We start from the raw sequence: 15,969 nt of genomic DNA, 5'->3' as shown, positions 1-15,969 counted from the left end.
GTGCTGGCATTAAAGGCGTGCGCCACCACCGCCTGGCTTGAAATAGTTTCTCTATGTTCCTTATTTGAAGATGTTAGAGAATAGCCAGGCTAGTTCTTAGGATATACTGGACCATTTGATGTCTCATGAACATCTCTTCTCCTACCTTGTAGAGAACTGAGAAGCTAAAAGGCTGAAGCTTTTTATTATCAGAAATCAGTTTTAGAGAGGGTGGTGAAAATAAGTGGAGAATTTAGTCACAGTCACCTCATTTACCTTCTTTGAGACATATGTTGAACATATCATTCAATATTATATTGCTCTGGACTGTGATTACAGTTCTACCCTAAGCAGACTTGCAATCAAAAATGATTTTGTATGGGTCTTGTTACCACGGGGAGAACTTTGGCTTCCTTAATATCTGTGCTGATGCTGACATACATCAGGTTTTATCCTTTTGCATTCCCAAAGTTCATAGGTTTTAATCACTTTATCATCTTCTCCTGAAGGAATTATTCCACAGCTTTTCTCACGCTTAAACCACCCTGAAGTGTATGTGCGCCAGAGTATTTGTAACCTCCTTTGCCGTGTGGCCCAAGATTCCCCACATCTCATACTGTATCCTGCAATAGTAGGAACCATATCACTTAGCAGTGAATCCCAGGCTTCAGGTATGCAACATTAAAATACTTTTATTTATTTAAGATAGAGTCTCACTGTTTCACCCTAGTGGCCTGGCACTCAATGTAGAACAGATTGGTATTGCACCACAGAGTGCTCGTGTTAAAGACGTGCACTCCCTTGCCTAGCTAAAATATTGCTTAATTTTACTAGAAAATTTTAAGTCTCTTTGGGTGATGTCTTTTTAAGTTGAGAGCATGTTTTTTTTTTTGTTTTTTGTTTTTTTTTTTTTTTTTGGTAGTGGTTCTGACTTACTGAAGAAGTAACTAATGTGTGTCTTTAATACATGTTTTGCATGTTACTGTTACTCTTTACAATATACCAGGAACTTGGCATAGAGCTGTTTAAGGTAAACATTAGATCCCACTCTACACTCTGCCTGGGGAGGGCTTCTTGTTTGCTTTCCATCTTCCTCCAGCTTTCCCCTGTTAGTTTATAGTATTTATAAACATACGTGAAAAGCTCAGCCTGTGAAAGTGTAGAACACCATAATCTTTAGCATCATGCACAGCCCTGTGACTGTGAATTACGTTATTCTTTTCCATACCAAGTGTGTGCATGTATCCCTGTTGCATCCCACTGTAGGAAACAAGTTTTCCTCTGCGATCCCTACTTTACTTGGAAATATTCAAGGAGAAGAACTGCTGGTTTCTGAATGTGAAGGAGGAAGTCCTCCTGCATCTCAGGATAGCAACAAAGATGAACCTAAAAGTGGTTTAAATGAAGACCAGGCCATGATGCAGGATTGCTACAGCAAAATTGTAGATAAACTGTCCTCTGCCAACCCAACGATGGTTTTACAGGTACAAAAAAACCAATTTGTTTTAAAATAGTATTCATTGCAACCTCCTCCCCAAACCCTAAAGTTAATATCTCAGGGGACTCATATCAGAGAACCAAAGCTTTACAAATAATCAGAATTTGTCTCACTAATCTATGTTGATATGTTTCCGAGGAGTTTTCTATGAGATATGCATTACTCGTGTCTGATTTGATGCTGCCTTGTGAGCCATGTGGATGTGTTGTGTCTGCAGGTTCAGATGCTTGTGGCAGAGCTACGTAGGGTCACTGTGCTCTGGGATGAGCTCTGGCTGGGAGTTTTGTTACAGCAGCACATGTATGTCCTGAGACGCATTCAGCAGCTGGAGGATGAGGTGAAGAGAGTCCAGAACAACAACACCTTGCGCAAGTATGTCTTCACTCCTTCACTACTTTTGTCTTTTAGACTCACTCGTTTTATGTGTGTGAGTGTTTGCCTGCAGATATATATGTGTACCACGCATTTGCCTGGTGCCTACCAAAGTCAGGAGAGAGCATTAGATCCCCTGAAACTAGAGTTAAGGATGGTTGTGAGCTGCCGTGTAGGTGCTGGGAACTGAATCTGGATTCTCTATAAGAGCAGACAGTGCTCTTACTGCTAAGCCATCTTTCAATTGCTTTCTTTACTTTTTTTCTTTATAATGTGTTAATCAGCACAACAATGGTTCATAGTCTTAACCATTTTGAACTGTACAGTTAAGTGGCATTACAGTATGCATTCATAGTACCGTGCTTTCATCACCACTACCTTCTGCTAGAATCATTCCCAATTCCAGAAAGGCTCTGTACTCAGTAATAAACTCTGTTTGCCCCAACTTTCCTCCTCATTACCACTAGTTCTTATTTCTTGCTTTGTGAACTCTCCTGCTTTAGGTGTCTCATGAGTGGAATCGGTGTATTTGTCCTTTTGTAACTTTCATTTAGCGCCATGTTTTCAGGGTTTACCTTGCTATGGCATGCATGGGTCTGTTATATGGTTAGTGAATAATACCACATTGTATAGATAGATTCTCCAGATTAGAACATTTTATCATTTATGTATATGTGTATGCTGTGCATATGTAGGAAAGAAGACAATTTATGGGAGTTGGGTGTTCTCTTTTACCAGTAGGTCTCGGAGATCAAACTTTGGGTTTTCAAGTTTAGCAGCAAATACCCTTAAAATTACTGAGCCATTGTGTTAGCCCTCGTGAACCAGGTTTTACTGTTTGCCGTTTGATTCATCTTTTAGTAGAGATTTGGGTTTGGTTTTAGCTGTGTGAGCAATGTGCAGTATCTGTCTGTGCCCTTGCTTTGGATTATTTTGTATGTAATGCTGTCGATTTGATGTCCAATGCTATTATCTTGTTAAGCCTAGGAGTCTTTTCCGCAATGATTGTGCCATTTTATGTTCTAACTTTCATGAGGATCCTGGTTTTCTCCTATCGTTGCCAACATTTAATTTTATGTATGTATAATGCATGGTGTGTCCATGGCCTTTCTGTAGAGGTCAGAGGACAACTGTAGTAGTAGGAGCGGCGGGGCTGCGTCCCCGGCACCCAGCCACCCACATGGCTAGCTTTAGCTTATGCCCCCGAAACAATTACACCGAAACTGTATTCTTTTAAACACCGCTTGGCCCATTTCTATCTAGCGTCTTCTAGGCTAGCTCTCGCACCTGGACTAGCCCATTTCTAATAATCTGCTGTAGCCCACGAGCTGGCTTACCAGGAATGATCTTAACCTGCATCTGCCTGGAGTGGGAAAATCATGGCGACTCCCTGACTCAGCTTCTTTCTCCTAGCCTTCCATTCTGTTTACTCCACCCACCTAAAGGTGGGCCTATCAAATGGGCCTAGCAGTTTCTTTATTGCTTAACCAATGAAATCAACAGATTGATATATGACACTCCGGCATCAGACAACCTTGGGTGTTAGGCCTCCTTTGCACCTTATTTAAGGCAGAACCTCTACTTCTCTACTTTTTGTTTTGTCTTCTGCTGTATGTACGAGACTACTTGACTCATGAGCTTCTGGGGATTCTCTTTTCTTTACGTTGCATATCCCTGTCATGTGTTATGATTACAGCACTCCCATCACATCATCTGGCTTTTACATGACTTCTGAGGATTCTAATTCAAGTTTGCATGCTTGTGCGGCAAACTTTTACCACCTGAGCCATTCACTCAGTTAACATTTGGCACTTTCTTGGGAGTTTTGTTCATAATCCTCATGTAGTTTCAATTTTTATTTTTTTAACAACATATAATGTGTAGCTTCTTTTTCTGTCATTGATCGACGGATATCCTTGCAAAATGTTGAATTAAGTTGTTTTGTTGTTGAGATGTGGGAGTTTTTAGAAAAACATTCTGGTTGTTGAAGCTTTTTTTTTTTTTTTTTTTTTTGAGGCAGGGTTTCTCTGTAGATTTGGAGCCTATCCTGGAACTTGCTCTGTAGACCAGTCTGGCCTCGAACTCACAGAGATCCACCTGTCTCTGCCTCCTGAGTACTGGGATTAAAGGTGTGCGCCACCACCACCTGGTTAGAAAAAATTCCTGGGCCGGGTGGTGGAGGCAGAGGCAGGTGGATCTCTGTGAGTTCGCGACCAGCCTGGTCTACAAGAGCTAGTTCCAGGACAGGCTCCAAAACCATAGAGAAACCCTGTCTCGAAAAAAAAAAAAGAAAAAATTCCTGGGAGTTCCTTGTTAGATACTTGATTTGCAAGCGTGTGTCATCACTTTGAATTGTCAGTTTAGTCTAAGTGGTGCCATATTTAAGGAATCACTGTTAAATCTAGTGTAAGAAACCCTTTTCCCGTCAGGAGTTTGATAGTCTTCACGTCTGCATCGGGTGTCTTGTCGATTTTGCATATTTTCTTTTTTAAAAATGATTGAGATTAGGGTCTAGATCCCATTCTCCAACACAATTGATTGTGAGCCTAGCCTTTAACGGCTGAGCCATCTCTCCAGCCCTCTCCAACATAATTGAAAAGCAAAGCTTATTTTTTTCTATTTTTGGTTTTTTACAGTGTTACATGAAAGTTATTTGCCTGTTTTTTTGATACTATTTACTCAATGCTAGATGCATTTAAATGTCTCATGTATATAGAAAACTTTAATAAAGTTTTTGAATGTGAATGTCTTTGGTTAGAGAAGAGAAAATTGCCATCATGCGAGAGAAGCATACAGCGTTGATGAAGCCTATTGTGTTTGCTTTGGAGCATGTTCGGAGCATCACTGCTGCTCCAGCAGAGACACCTCATGAAAAGTGGTTTCAGGATAACTATGGTGATGCCATTGACAGCGCCCTTGAAAAACTGAAGACCCCATCAAATCCTGCCAAGCCTGGAAGCAGCTGGATTCCATTTAAAGAGGTACAGAGTAGTTGCAAAAGCACTGTTAATGTGTAACGTTTCCCATGAGACACACCATAGAACACGAGAAAAGATTTTATTTATGCCCTCACCATAGAACATAAGAAAAGGTTTTATAAGCCTACTGAAGGTATCTTGTGATTATTTGCTGGTAAGTACAATAGAGAAAATTACTCATTTCGAGAATTTAGTGACTGGAAGGCAGGGAGGGTGGCAAATATTATGCCCGTATACTAGGTATTTACTGTAAGTCTAGCTGTTTCTAACCCTAGGAGATTAGAAATTTGAATTTTTATGACTGTAGTTTTTAAGGGGAGAAGTAGGTATTTCTAATACTTTTTAGGTTCAGCATCATTAATCTGAAATGCTCCAAAATCCAAAGCTTTTGGAGCAGTGCTCATATTTTTCATTTAGTGAGGTACAGTAAGATTAATATTGATATCCTAAAATCTGAAGAATTCAGAAGCCTGAAACACCCCGAGTGATAAAATGGATTTAATATTTATTTGACCTTTTTTCTAACCAATATAACAATGCAGTTTGCCAGTTGGAATTATTTGTGGATTTAGATATTTGAGAATCTTTGTCTTGCTCTACTTAATTCTGTTTTATTTATGATCTTTCCCTTCATAGCAGTGACACTGGCAGTCACGAGAGCTCCTTTTGTATCTATCATACTTTTCTTGCTTTTCCTTGTTCCTCATTTCTCTGACACTTTTGGTTTTAATTGGTTTCTTTGTTGAGCTTTACTGCCATGAAAAACACAAGACACAAATACACAGCTTCAGTAAATGAAAACTGCTAACTCACTAGGAGTGGTGGTGCATACTTTTGATCTCAGCCCTTGGAGGGCAGAGGCAGGTGGATCTCTTAAATTTGAGACCAGCCTGCTTTACATAGTAAGTTCCAAGATAGTCAGAACTAGGTAGAAAGAGCCTGTCTCAAAAACCATACATTAGGGCTAGAGAGATTGCTCAGCGGTTAAGAACATTGCCTGCCCTTCCAAAGGTCCTGAGTTCATTTCCCAGCAACCACATGGTGGCTTACAACCTTCTGTAATGAGGTCTGGTGCCCTCTTCTGGCCTTCAGGCATACATGCAGACAGAATATTGTATACATAATAAATAAATAAATACTTTTAAAAAATACATAAAAAGAAAACTTATAAGTCTTGAGGAAATCTCCCAAAGTACTGGACAAGAAAACTAGCACAGACTATGGTGTTTCTGAGGTATATTCAGCTTGTTTATTAGGTAGGACCAGATGTCCATGGTTCAACGCCAGTTTCTTTCTTTCTTTTTTAAATTTTTAAAATTGATTTTATTGAACTATACATTTTTCTCTGCTTTCCTAATAAATTTTGATTTACACACACACACACACACACACACACACACACACACACACACACACACGTGTGTATACATAAAATCAGTCTTCTGCCTGCATTATGCTTTGATGCAAGAAGAGGGCACCAGATCTCATTACAGATGGTTGTGAGCCACCATGTGGTTGCTGGGAATTGAACTCAGAACCTCTGAAAGAGCAGCCAGTGCTCTTAACCTCTGAGCCATCTCTCTAGTTGTTGTTTTTGTTAGAAAGGCTAAAAACCTGGAGGAGATACAGTACCTTTAAAGTTGATGTGTATGAGATAAATTACTGAGAAACAAATTTTTAAGGTGGTAGCTGGGTTTTTTTTTTTTTTTTTTTTTGTGGCTGTCAAATTTCAGGACCCTTGTATGCTAGGTGAGCACTCTACATTTCTCAATCTCCAGACTTTCCATCCATGTTCCATATTTAACTAAACAATAGTCTGTTTATGTGCCAGTTTATCTGTTATTGTCTGGATTAAGGGGAGATTGTCATTTCTTTAATTTTATAACCAAAATTTATTGAAGATTGCTCATTAAGTTTATATGTTATTAGTTTGTTGATTCAGGTATACATTAGCTACAACAGGAGTAGGGGTAGAGTTATGTTTGATACTTTATTCCCTGGGGATAGATCTGTGCATGATACATTGATTTCTCCCTTTGGTTATTTGCAATACTTTTCCTGGGTCTTTTTGTATTTCAAAGGGTCAGAGCCCTAAATAGTAACAGTACTTCTGTTAAATTGTCTGTTTGGTTTGGTAGAGTGTCTTAGAAATTGGCTTCATGATTGAGCTGTATTTGTTCTTATAACTCTGTGTCAGTGACTTTGCAGGTGGTGTCCCAAGGCCATATCTGCCTTTGTGCTATAACAAGAACTTATTGATTTCTTTTGATGTTGCTGAGGCATAACTCATAGCACCATAGTGACCCTCTGTGGGAATCTCTATCTCCCTGAGGTCTCTACTTGGCAGAATGGGGACGGTATCTTAAGGTAGTGCTCACATACAACATATTAGCACAGTACTCCCTGCTTCGAGTGTGGTCCACATTTCTAGGGTCAAACATAGGAACTAGACAGCAGGTGTTTATGGGGTGTTTTGTTTTGCTTTTATGCCAAATGCAATGTGTTGTACCAGAATGCAGACTTGTTTTTCCACCTTATGAACATAGATAATGCTGAGTTTGCAGCAGAGAGCGCAGAAACGTGCAAGCTACATCCTGCGTCTTGATGAGATCAGCCCTTGGTTGGCTGCCATGACTAACACTGAAATTGCACTTCCTGGCGAAGTCTCAGCCAGAGACACTGTGACAATTCACAGTGTGGGAGGAACCATCACCATCTTACCAACTAAAACCAAGCCCAAGAAACTCCTCTTTCTCGGCTCAGATGGGAAGAGCTATCCTTACCTTTTCAAAGGTAGAGTTAGAACTAAGTCATGCTTTTAAGACAAACATATGATTGTTAACGGTGTATGTATGTATGTGTATGCCTGTGTGTGTCCATGTGAGTTGGCATGCACATTTAAGACAAGCCTGTTGTAGATGAAATTCTGTATTATGTCTTGTGTGATTTTGAATGGCATTTAGCTGCATGTCACAATATATCACTCTCTGCACCTTGCTTATGAATTTATATAAGCAGACCAACTATGTACAACTTAGTGTGAATAACTAGTGCTAATACCACTGAATAGAGTTTGTTGATGTTTATAGGTCTGCCTTACTTGTTTATTATTCTTAACTGAAAATGCAGGCAATGGTATATTCCCAGACCTGTTTGTTACCCATCCTGGTAATTTTGGTTTTGTTTTTTATAGGATTGGAGGATTTACATCTGGATGAGAGAATCATGCAGTTCTTATCTATTGTAAATACCATGTTTGCTACAATTAATCGGCAGGAAACACCCCGTTTCCATGCACGACACTATTCTGTAACACCACTGGGAACAAGATCAGGACTGATCCAGTGGGTGGATGGAGCCACGCCATTGTTCGGTCTTTACAAACGATGGCAACAGCGGGAAGCTGCCTTACAAGCACAAAAGGTTGGGTAAATTTCAAGTGCACCTGTATTCTTACTGGACTATGTATGAACAAGTATGTGTCAGGGCATTCTCAGGTGACTATGTAAAGTCAAGCATATTTGCATGCTTATAATAGTTTATCAAGTTGTGGTGAGATATTCCTTATTGGGCAGTAAAGTTAAAAGATATGTAGTTGTTAATTGCTCAGAAATTTGATATTTCAGATTTTAAACGTTCTTATGAGCTTTTAAATTAAATTAATAGATAATAGAAAACTTTGAAACCCCTATTACTTCCAGTATTTAAATAAGAAAGTTTTGACATGGACCTACTTGATCACTACAGTGTCCTATTTTGTACCTGTGAATTTTATCATTTGATTCAGACTGTGTATCTGGGCAGTTTATATGATGCTAAGCAGCGAAACTGAATGGGGTCCCAGGTTAGCCAAAGCCACTGTGCAGGCAGCCGATAAGAGCTGTTGGAGCTGGAAGGGGTCATGCTTGCTTTTTTCATTTTTATTGTTGTGTTTGGGCATCTAATTCCATGGCCCCAAGATTGCCAAACCCACTTGTATCTTTAGCCTGGGAAGTTGAGTTTTAAAGTAAACACAGACCTGTAATACAGTTAATGAAGAGTAAGATAAAGTTAGTGGCTAGAGAGACTGTTTTTAAACTTTGGAACTTATTTCTTAATAGCTATGTTTATTTCATACTGAGTTTATCATCAGTGAAGACTGAAAATATGTACTAGTGGATTATGCCTTTATAAATGAATTGTGTTATTAAAAAATAGATTGAATTTTAAAATGAACTTTCAAAAAATGCTTTATAATATTTGCTTTTCCTCAAGTAAAATTAATCTTTTCTTTAAAAAAAAAATTTTAAGGCCCAAGATTCCTACCAAACTCCTCAGAATCCCAGCATTGTACCTCGTCCTAGTGAACTTTACTATAGTAAAATTGGCCCTGCTTTGAAAATAGTTGGCCTTAGCCTGGATGTATCAAGGAGGGATTGGCCCCTGCATGTGATGAAGGCAGTGTTGGAGGAGTTAATGGAGGCCACACCCCCAAACCTCCTGGCCAAAGAGCTCTGGTCATCTTGTACCACTCCTGATGAGTGGTGGAGAGTCACACAGGTACGCGGCACTTGGAGTTAGGTGCACCATTGTTACTCTGGCTGTGGGTGATCTGATCCTCTTTGTCAGCTTTTCTGGTTTTTTCTCTTTCTTCCAGACTTTATAGTCGAGTCCTGTATTTGAATGTTACTTGAGAGTTATAAAAGTGTGGCTATGACTGTGAGGGAAGGGTGGAAGGGATGATGGATGAAAGTAAAAGGTGAATATTGAAAGCTGAAGTTCTTTATTTTAAAAGAAATGGCGGTTGGGATGAGCATGGACTCCACCTCTCAGGGCCAGAGGCAGGCAGATAATCTGTGTGTTCATGGTCAGCCTGGTCTGCACAGAGAGTTTCAGGCTAACCAGGGCTACGTAGTGAGACCCTGTCTCAAGAAAACAAAGACAAAAAACTGCCACAGCATTCTTGAGGATGGTGATGGAGCTTAGTGGCTAGGAGTGTGTACTGCTTTCAGGGAACCCAAGTCTGGTTCCCATTACCCATGTCAAGAGGTTCACAACTGCCTGTTTGTTACTCCGGCTCTGGGGGATTTGATGTTTTTATATCGGCTTCTCTGGACTGCACTAATGTGCACTTCCACACACATAGATGTAATTAAAAATTGAACTAAATCCTTAAAAACAGCAACTTCTCTCCTGAGCATGCCTCTGAAGTGCTTTGTGGTTATTGTCTTATTTTAGAACAGGGGAGTAGGGTTATGGCATTATATTGATTTTTAGATTATCTAGTGCCTGTTGGAGGAAGATTGGCTCATGATGTTTACCTGTTCCCTTCCAATCTTTAGTCCTATGCAAGATCTACTGCTGTCATGTCTATGGTTGGCTACATAATTGGCCTTGGAGACAGACATCTGGATAATGTCCTCATAGATATGACAACTGGAGAAGTAGTTCACATAGATTACAATGTTTGCTTTGAAAAAGGTAAGATAAAATAGGCTTTTGCATTTATTTGAAGGTCAGGTTTTTTTTTTTTTTTGATGTTTAGGGCAAAAATATAATGATTTATCTTTTCAAGGTAAAAGCCTTAGAGTTCCTGAGAAAGTGCCTTTTCGAATGACACAAAACATTGAAACAGCACTGGGTGTAACTGGAGTAGAAGGTGTTTTTAGGCTTTCCTGTGAGCAGGTATGCTTTTCCTCTTTTGCCCTGTAGCATAACTGTTTAATGAGCAAAATCCATGGGATGAAGTTTTAAAACATTTTCATGTGGAAGCCTATATTGAGTTTACTGAAAATACTTCTAAAAATAGGTTCTCCACATCATGCGGAGAGGCCGAGAGACTCTGCTGACGCTCTTGGAGGCTTTTGTGTATGATCCCCTCGTGGACTGGACAGCTGGTGGTGAAGCTGGGTTTGCAGGTGCTGTCTATGGTGGAGGTGGCCAACAGGCTGAGAGCAAGCAGAGCAAGCGAGAGATGGAACGTGAGATTACCCGCAGCCTCTTTTCTTCCAGAGTTGCTGAGATTAAGGTGAAGCCCAGGGATATAATATCACTGTCATTTTTTTTTTTTAAGCAGTGCAAATGGACATAAGGGTTGAGTATGTTAGGGCTTCTCTGGGTATAAGGAGTCCACATCATCTCTGTTAGGCTGGTCCTCCCACACAGACACACTTACATTCTTTGGAATTAATGGTATGTTTCACCATCAAACACTTTGTTTCTATTTGAATAATTGAATAGCTTTTCTTCCCTTTCAATAGTTACAGATCTCAGGTTTATTTTCTGTGGCCTGTGAATCTGTTTACTTATTGCTAGCTAATGTACATGTATTGATTATCTTTGTAAAATGGGGGCATTACCACAAACCCGGTTCTTAGGACTTTAGCTAAAACAAACACAGGTGTAACAACCTTTACAGTTTATCTAACCTCTGACAGTTCCTAAGTCTTCCTGATCACAACCCTTTTTCCAGGTGAACTGGTTTAAGAATCGGGATGAAATGCTGGTTGTGCTTCCGAAACTAGACAGCAGCTTAGATGAATACCTGAGCCTACAGGAGCAGCTGACAGATGTTGAAAAACTGCAGGGCAAACTGCTGGAGGAAATAGAATTTCTAGAAGGAGCTGAAGGAGTGGACCATCCATCTCGTACTCTGCAACACAGGTTTAAAATAATAATTGATTTGTACTTCTCAGTGTGTGCTAACAGAATTTTTGTATTCGTTTAAACGCTTGTGCAGTGGCAGTTACTGCATTTGCTTTTTTGAGCTTAACAAAAGCATACAGGAACTAGAGAGATGGCTCAGCAGTTAAGAGCATCAGCTTATCTTACCTAGTACCAGGGTTTGGTTCCCAACACCCCTGTGGTGTTTCACAAGTCTATAAATTGAGTTCTAGATGATCCAGTCCTCTTCTTACTTCCCTGGGCTCTTACACATAAACTTTATGGAGACATACTCACATGAAAATAATAAGTAAATAAATCTTTAAAAAGCACACAGTTAGAGGGATCCCGGTGAATGACCCTCACGTAGCAGATACCCCCAATAGTTGAATATGCAAGTACCTAGCATTGCTACAAGCTCTCAGACTACAAAGATCCAGCAATTTTCTTTCAAGGAATCACAAACTCAGCATATGTGTTAAAGTTTATTTAAAATGTTGTGATCATAGTTGAGGAAATTGCAGTGTTGGAGCAAACTGGAAGAGGAAGGGGACTTTGAACAGGGCCCTTGAGATTCAGAAGGTGCTAGCCTGGCGGCGGTGGCGCACATCTTTAATCCCAACACTTGGGAGGCAGAGAGAGACAAGTGGATCTCTGTGAGTTCAAGGTCAGCCTGGTCTATAGAGCAAGTTCAGGACAGCCAGGGCTACACAGAGTAACCCTGTTTCAGAAACACTCCCTCCCCACAAAGGCACTAACTAGACTTAAGTTTTCGAAAAGTTCAGTTTTTACTAGATAGAAGAAAGAGCTACAAGTGATCTTTGGCTTTGGTTTCCTGATCAGATATTCCGAGCATACTCAACTACAGACCCAGCAAAGAGCTGTTCAGGAAGCAATCCAGGTGAAGCTGAATGAGTTTGAACAGTGGATAACACATTATCAGGCCGCATTCAATAATTTAGAAGCAACCCAGCTTGCAAGTTTGCTACAGGAGATAAGCACACAAATGGACCTTGGTATGTGAGCATGTGGGTTCTGACATTGTATATATTTGAAAGGATGGGATTCTAATCTGTGCTCTCAATGACTACTGACTTGAAATGGTTTCTTTGTGACTATCTTTACTACAAGGGCCCCCAAGCTATGTACCAGCAACAGCCTTTCTACAGAACGCTGGCCAAGCCCACCTCATCAGCCAGTGCGAGCAGCTGGAAGGGGAAGTTGGCGCTCTTCTGCAGCAGAGGCGTTCTGTGCTCCGTGGCTGTCTGGAACAGCTGCATCACTATGCAACTGTCGCTCTGCAGTATCCAAAAGCCATATTTCAGAAACACCGAATTGAACAGTGGAAGGCCTGGATGGAAGAGCTCATCTGCAACACCACAGTAGAGCGTTGCCAAGAACTCTATAGGAAGTAAGTTGAAGGCATCTTTTTCTCTTCTTTGCACACTGAGGGAAGCAAGGTTGTGTTATAGGTTGCTGTCTTAGTTAGAGCATCTTTCTTTTGCTATGATAAAGAATATAACTGGGCTGGAGAGATGGCTCAGAGGTTAAGAGCACTGAGTATTCTTCCAGAGGTCCTGAGTTTAATGCTTAGCAACCACATGGTGGCTCACAACCATCTGTAATGAGATCTGCTGCCCTCTTCTGGCCTGCAGCATGCAAGCAGGGAAAAGTCTGTATATATAATTAATAAACAAATTAAAAAAAAAGAATATAACCAACAGCAACTTGAGGAGGAAGTAGTGTATCTTACATCTTATTAGGCCAAAGCAGCTTCTTTTTTAACCAATGGTAATAAAACAAATTCACAGTGTATAGAGGGGAATCCCACAATAGCCCAGCATCAAAGGAAGAAAGGGTAGGAATTCAAGGCAGTAAACCTGGAGGCAGGGACTGATGCAGAGACTATGGAAGAAGATTGCTTACTGCTTTTTTTTGCTCAGCCTGCATCGATGGGTTGGCACCATCTTTTGTAGGCTGTGCTCTCCCACATTAATCATTTAGCAGGAAAATGCTCTAAAGACTTTCTTACAGGCTATATAGTAGTCATTTTTTCCTGAGGTTGTTCTTCCCAAATAAGTCTAGGTTTTTATCAAGCTGACAGAAACCAACCAGCACAGTTGCATTTTTTTCCCTAAAAAATGATTAATAGAAGTTGATTTGTTTTTGTTTCCTTTTTTTTTTCTTTAAACCCTGCTCTTTGAAACAGTTTGTCCTATGGCAGCCTTCCAAGTAGCTGAGGTTACAGGTTCGTGCTAGCCACCCCAGATCGGTCGGTCGGTCGGTCAGTCAGTCTGTCTGTCTGTCTGTCTATCTATCTATCATCTTTTGTTTTTCGAGACAGGGTTTCCCTGTAGGTTTAGAGCCTATCCTGTAGACCAGGCTGGCCTTGAACTCACAGAGACCCATCTGCCTCTGCCTCTCGAGTGCTGGGATTAAAGGCATTTGCCACCACCACCCGGCTTATTTATTTATTTTTCTTAAGAGGATGCTTATCCATAAAGGCAGACTGACTCTAACTACTAAAGACTTGGATATGATTCAGTGTTGTAAATATGGCATGTGTAAAACTATAGATTCTATTCCTACAGTACTGCAGAGAGATATAGAGGGTATTAATGTGAGTTCATTCAGGGTTTCTCTTTCAAGCTGCAAACACTGTTTTTCTTAATTAGTATATACAAATGTTAGCATGGCAGGATTATTTAAGGAAGTTACGCATCATTAATTGTATTACCCCGTAAGCCATCTTACAAAATAGCTTATGTTCTTGAGAGTTTATATGAAATGCAATTAATAATTTGTAATTTTTGAGGATAGAATGCAATTTTTCTGTATATTTTATAGTATGAATATTATTTACAAGTAGGGGAATATTAATATAAGCAAGCACCTGCTTTGTTTTATAGGTATGAAATACAATATGCTCCTCAACCACCTCCAACAGTGTGTCAGTTTATCACTGCCACTGAAATGACCCTTCAGCGGTATGCAGCAGATATAAACAGCAGACTGATTAGACAAGTGGAGCGCTTGAAACAAGAAGCTGTCACTGTGCCAGTTTGTGAAGATCAGTTAAAAGAAATTGAGCGTTGCATTAAAGTTTTCCTTCACGAGAATGGAGAAGAAGGGTCTCTGAGTCTAGCAAGTGTCATCATTTCTGCCCTTTGTACTCTTACAAGGTGAGCTAGCATGCTTCATACTAGATCATTGTTTTGTTTTAATCCCAAATTTAGAATACTATTAGTTTTGGCTTGTGTTAGAGTCACTTTGTTTCAGATTTTTAACTCTTCTCTAGTCTATATAACACCTAATCAAATCTGTTTTTATTGCCCACATAGGCGCAACCTTATGATGGAAGGTGCAGCTTCAAGTGCTGGGGAGCAACTGGTTGATCTGACATCCCGGGATGGAGCCTGGTTCCTGGAGGAACTGTGTAGTATGAGTGGAAATGTCACCTGTTTGGTGCAGTTACTGAAGCAGTGCCATCTGGTACCACAGGACTTGGATATTCCCAACCCAGTAGAAGCATCTGAAGCTGTTCATTTAGCCAACGGAGTATACACATCTCTGCAGGTGAACATGTATACATTTTATAAGTTGGGTTAGGAACTTAGTTCGGTTGGTAGAGTGCAAGGAACTCTGGGTTTGATCCCTAGAACCACATAACCAAGACTGGTTGCAAATGCCTATAATCCCAGTATTCAGGAAGTAGAGGCAGGAAGATCAGAAAGTTAAGGTCATCCTCAGTTTTGAAATTAGGTCTTAAAATAACAACTTCAACAAACAACCCAGCAGCAGAACAGATCATCAGGAAAGACAAGGCCCAAGTTTTCTAAGTTGAGGTCTTGCTTAAAATTGTGTACACATAAAGCAGTGATTGGGGTAAGATTTGCAGTTAATTCAACTGTTGAATATTGCTTAAGCATCCATTTAAAATAAGGATTGGAGCATAGGTCTTTTGTTTTTGTTTTGCTTTTTAATTTTTTGAAACAAGGTTTCTCTGTGTAAACAACCCTGGCTGTCCTGGAACTCACTCTGTAGACTAGGCTGGCCTTGAACTCAGAGGTCCGCCTCCTGAGTGCTGGGATTAAAGACATGTGCCACCACTGTCTGACCAGAGTGTGGCTTTGTATAATTTTTTGGTTTGTTTTTTGAGTTGGGGTCTCATTTCCCTCTTTATATATGTTTTTTTAATTTTTTGAGGTAGGGTTTTTTCTGTATTAACAACCCTGGATGTCCTGGAACTCACTTTGTGACCAGACTAGCCTCAAACTCACAGAGATCCACCTGTTTCTGCCTCCTGAGTGCTGGGATTAAAGACAGGAGCCACTGTAGTTTGGCCAGAGTGTAGGTTTGTATACCTTTTTTTTTTTTAAGACGGGATCTCATGCAGCTCTGGCTGGCCTGTATTCTCACCATGTAGCCCATGCTGGGCTGGAACTCCTGCCTCTGCCTCCTAATCCCAAGAGCTAAGATTAAAGGTGTGTACCACCACAT

General features: G+C 40.3%; 1 protein-coding gene across 4 annotated transcripts in view; it reads left to right on the top strand.

The window, feature by feature from the left end:
- The window catches only part of Smg1 (SMG1 nonsense mediated mRNA decay associated PI3K related kinase), a 105,184-nt gene that overhangs the window by 69,274 nt on the left and 19,941 nt on the right, over positions 1–15,969 (top strand). For all 4 annotated transcript variants that reach the window (XM_075971995.1, XM_075971993.1, XM_075971994.1 and 1 more), the window contains 15 exons: positions 489–650; positions 1,246–1,463; positions 1,695–1,849; positions 4,608–4,830; positions 7,374–7,620; positions 8,021–8,250; positions 9,118–9,366; positions 10,149–10,287; positions 10,382–10,491; positions 10,616–10,834; positions 11,279–11,469; positions 12,313–12,485; positions 12,601–12,880; positions 14,379–14,651; positions 14,811–15,045. In XM_075971995.1, the coding sequence (XP_075828110.1) occupies positions 489–650; positions 1,246–1,463; positions 1,695–1,849; positions 4,608–4,830; positions 7,374–7,620; positions 8,021–8,250; positions 9,118–9,366; positions 10,149–10,287; positions 10,382–10,491; positions 10,616–10,834; positions 11,279–11,469; positions 12,313–12,485; positions 12,601–12,880; positions 14,379–14,651; positions 14,811–15,045 (3,104 nt within the window). The remainder of the gene's footprint in view (positions 1–488; positions 651–1,245; positions 1,464–1,694; positions 1,850–4,607; positions 4,831–7,373; positions 7,621–8,020; positions 8,251–9,117; positions 9,367–10,148; positions 10,288–10,381; positions 10,492–10,615; positions 10,835–11,278; positions 11,470–12,312; positions 12,486–12,600; positions 12,881–14,378; positions 14,652–14,810; positions 15,046–15,969) is intronic.

This window comes from Microtus pennsylvanicus, chromosome 5 (assembly GCF_037038515.1).
Source record: "Microtus pennsylvanicus isolate mMicPen1 chromosome 5, mMicPen1.hap1, whole genome shotgun sequence".
Classification (NCBI taxonomy): domain Eukaryota; kingdom Metazoa; phylum Chordata; class Mammalia; order Rodentia; family Cricetidae; genus Microtus; species Microtus pennsylvanicus.
The sequence above is the reverse complement of the archived record's forward strand: the minus strand, read 5'-3'. Positions and strand labels throughout refer to the sequence as shown.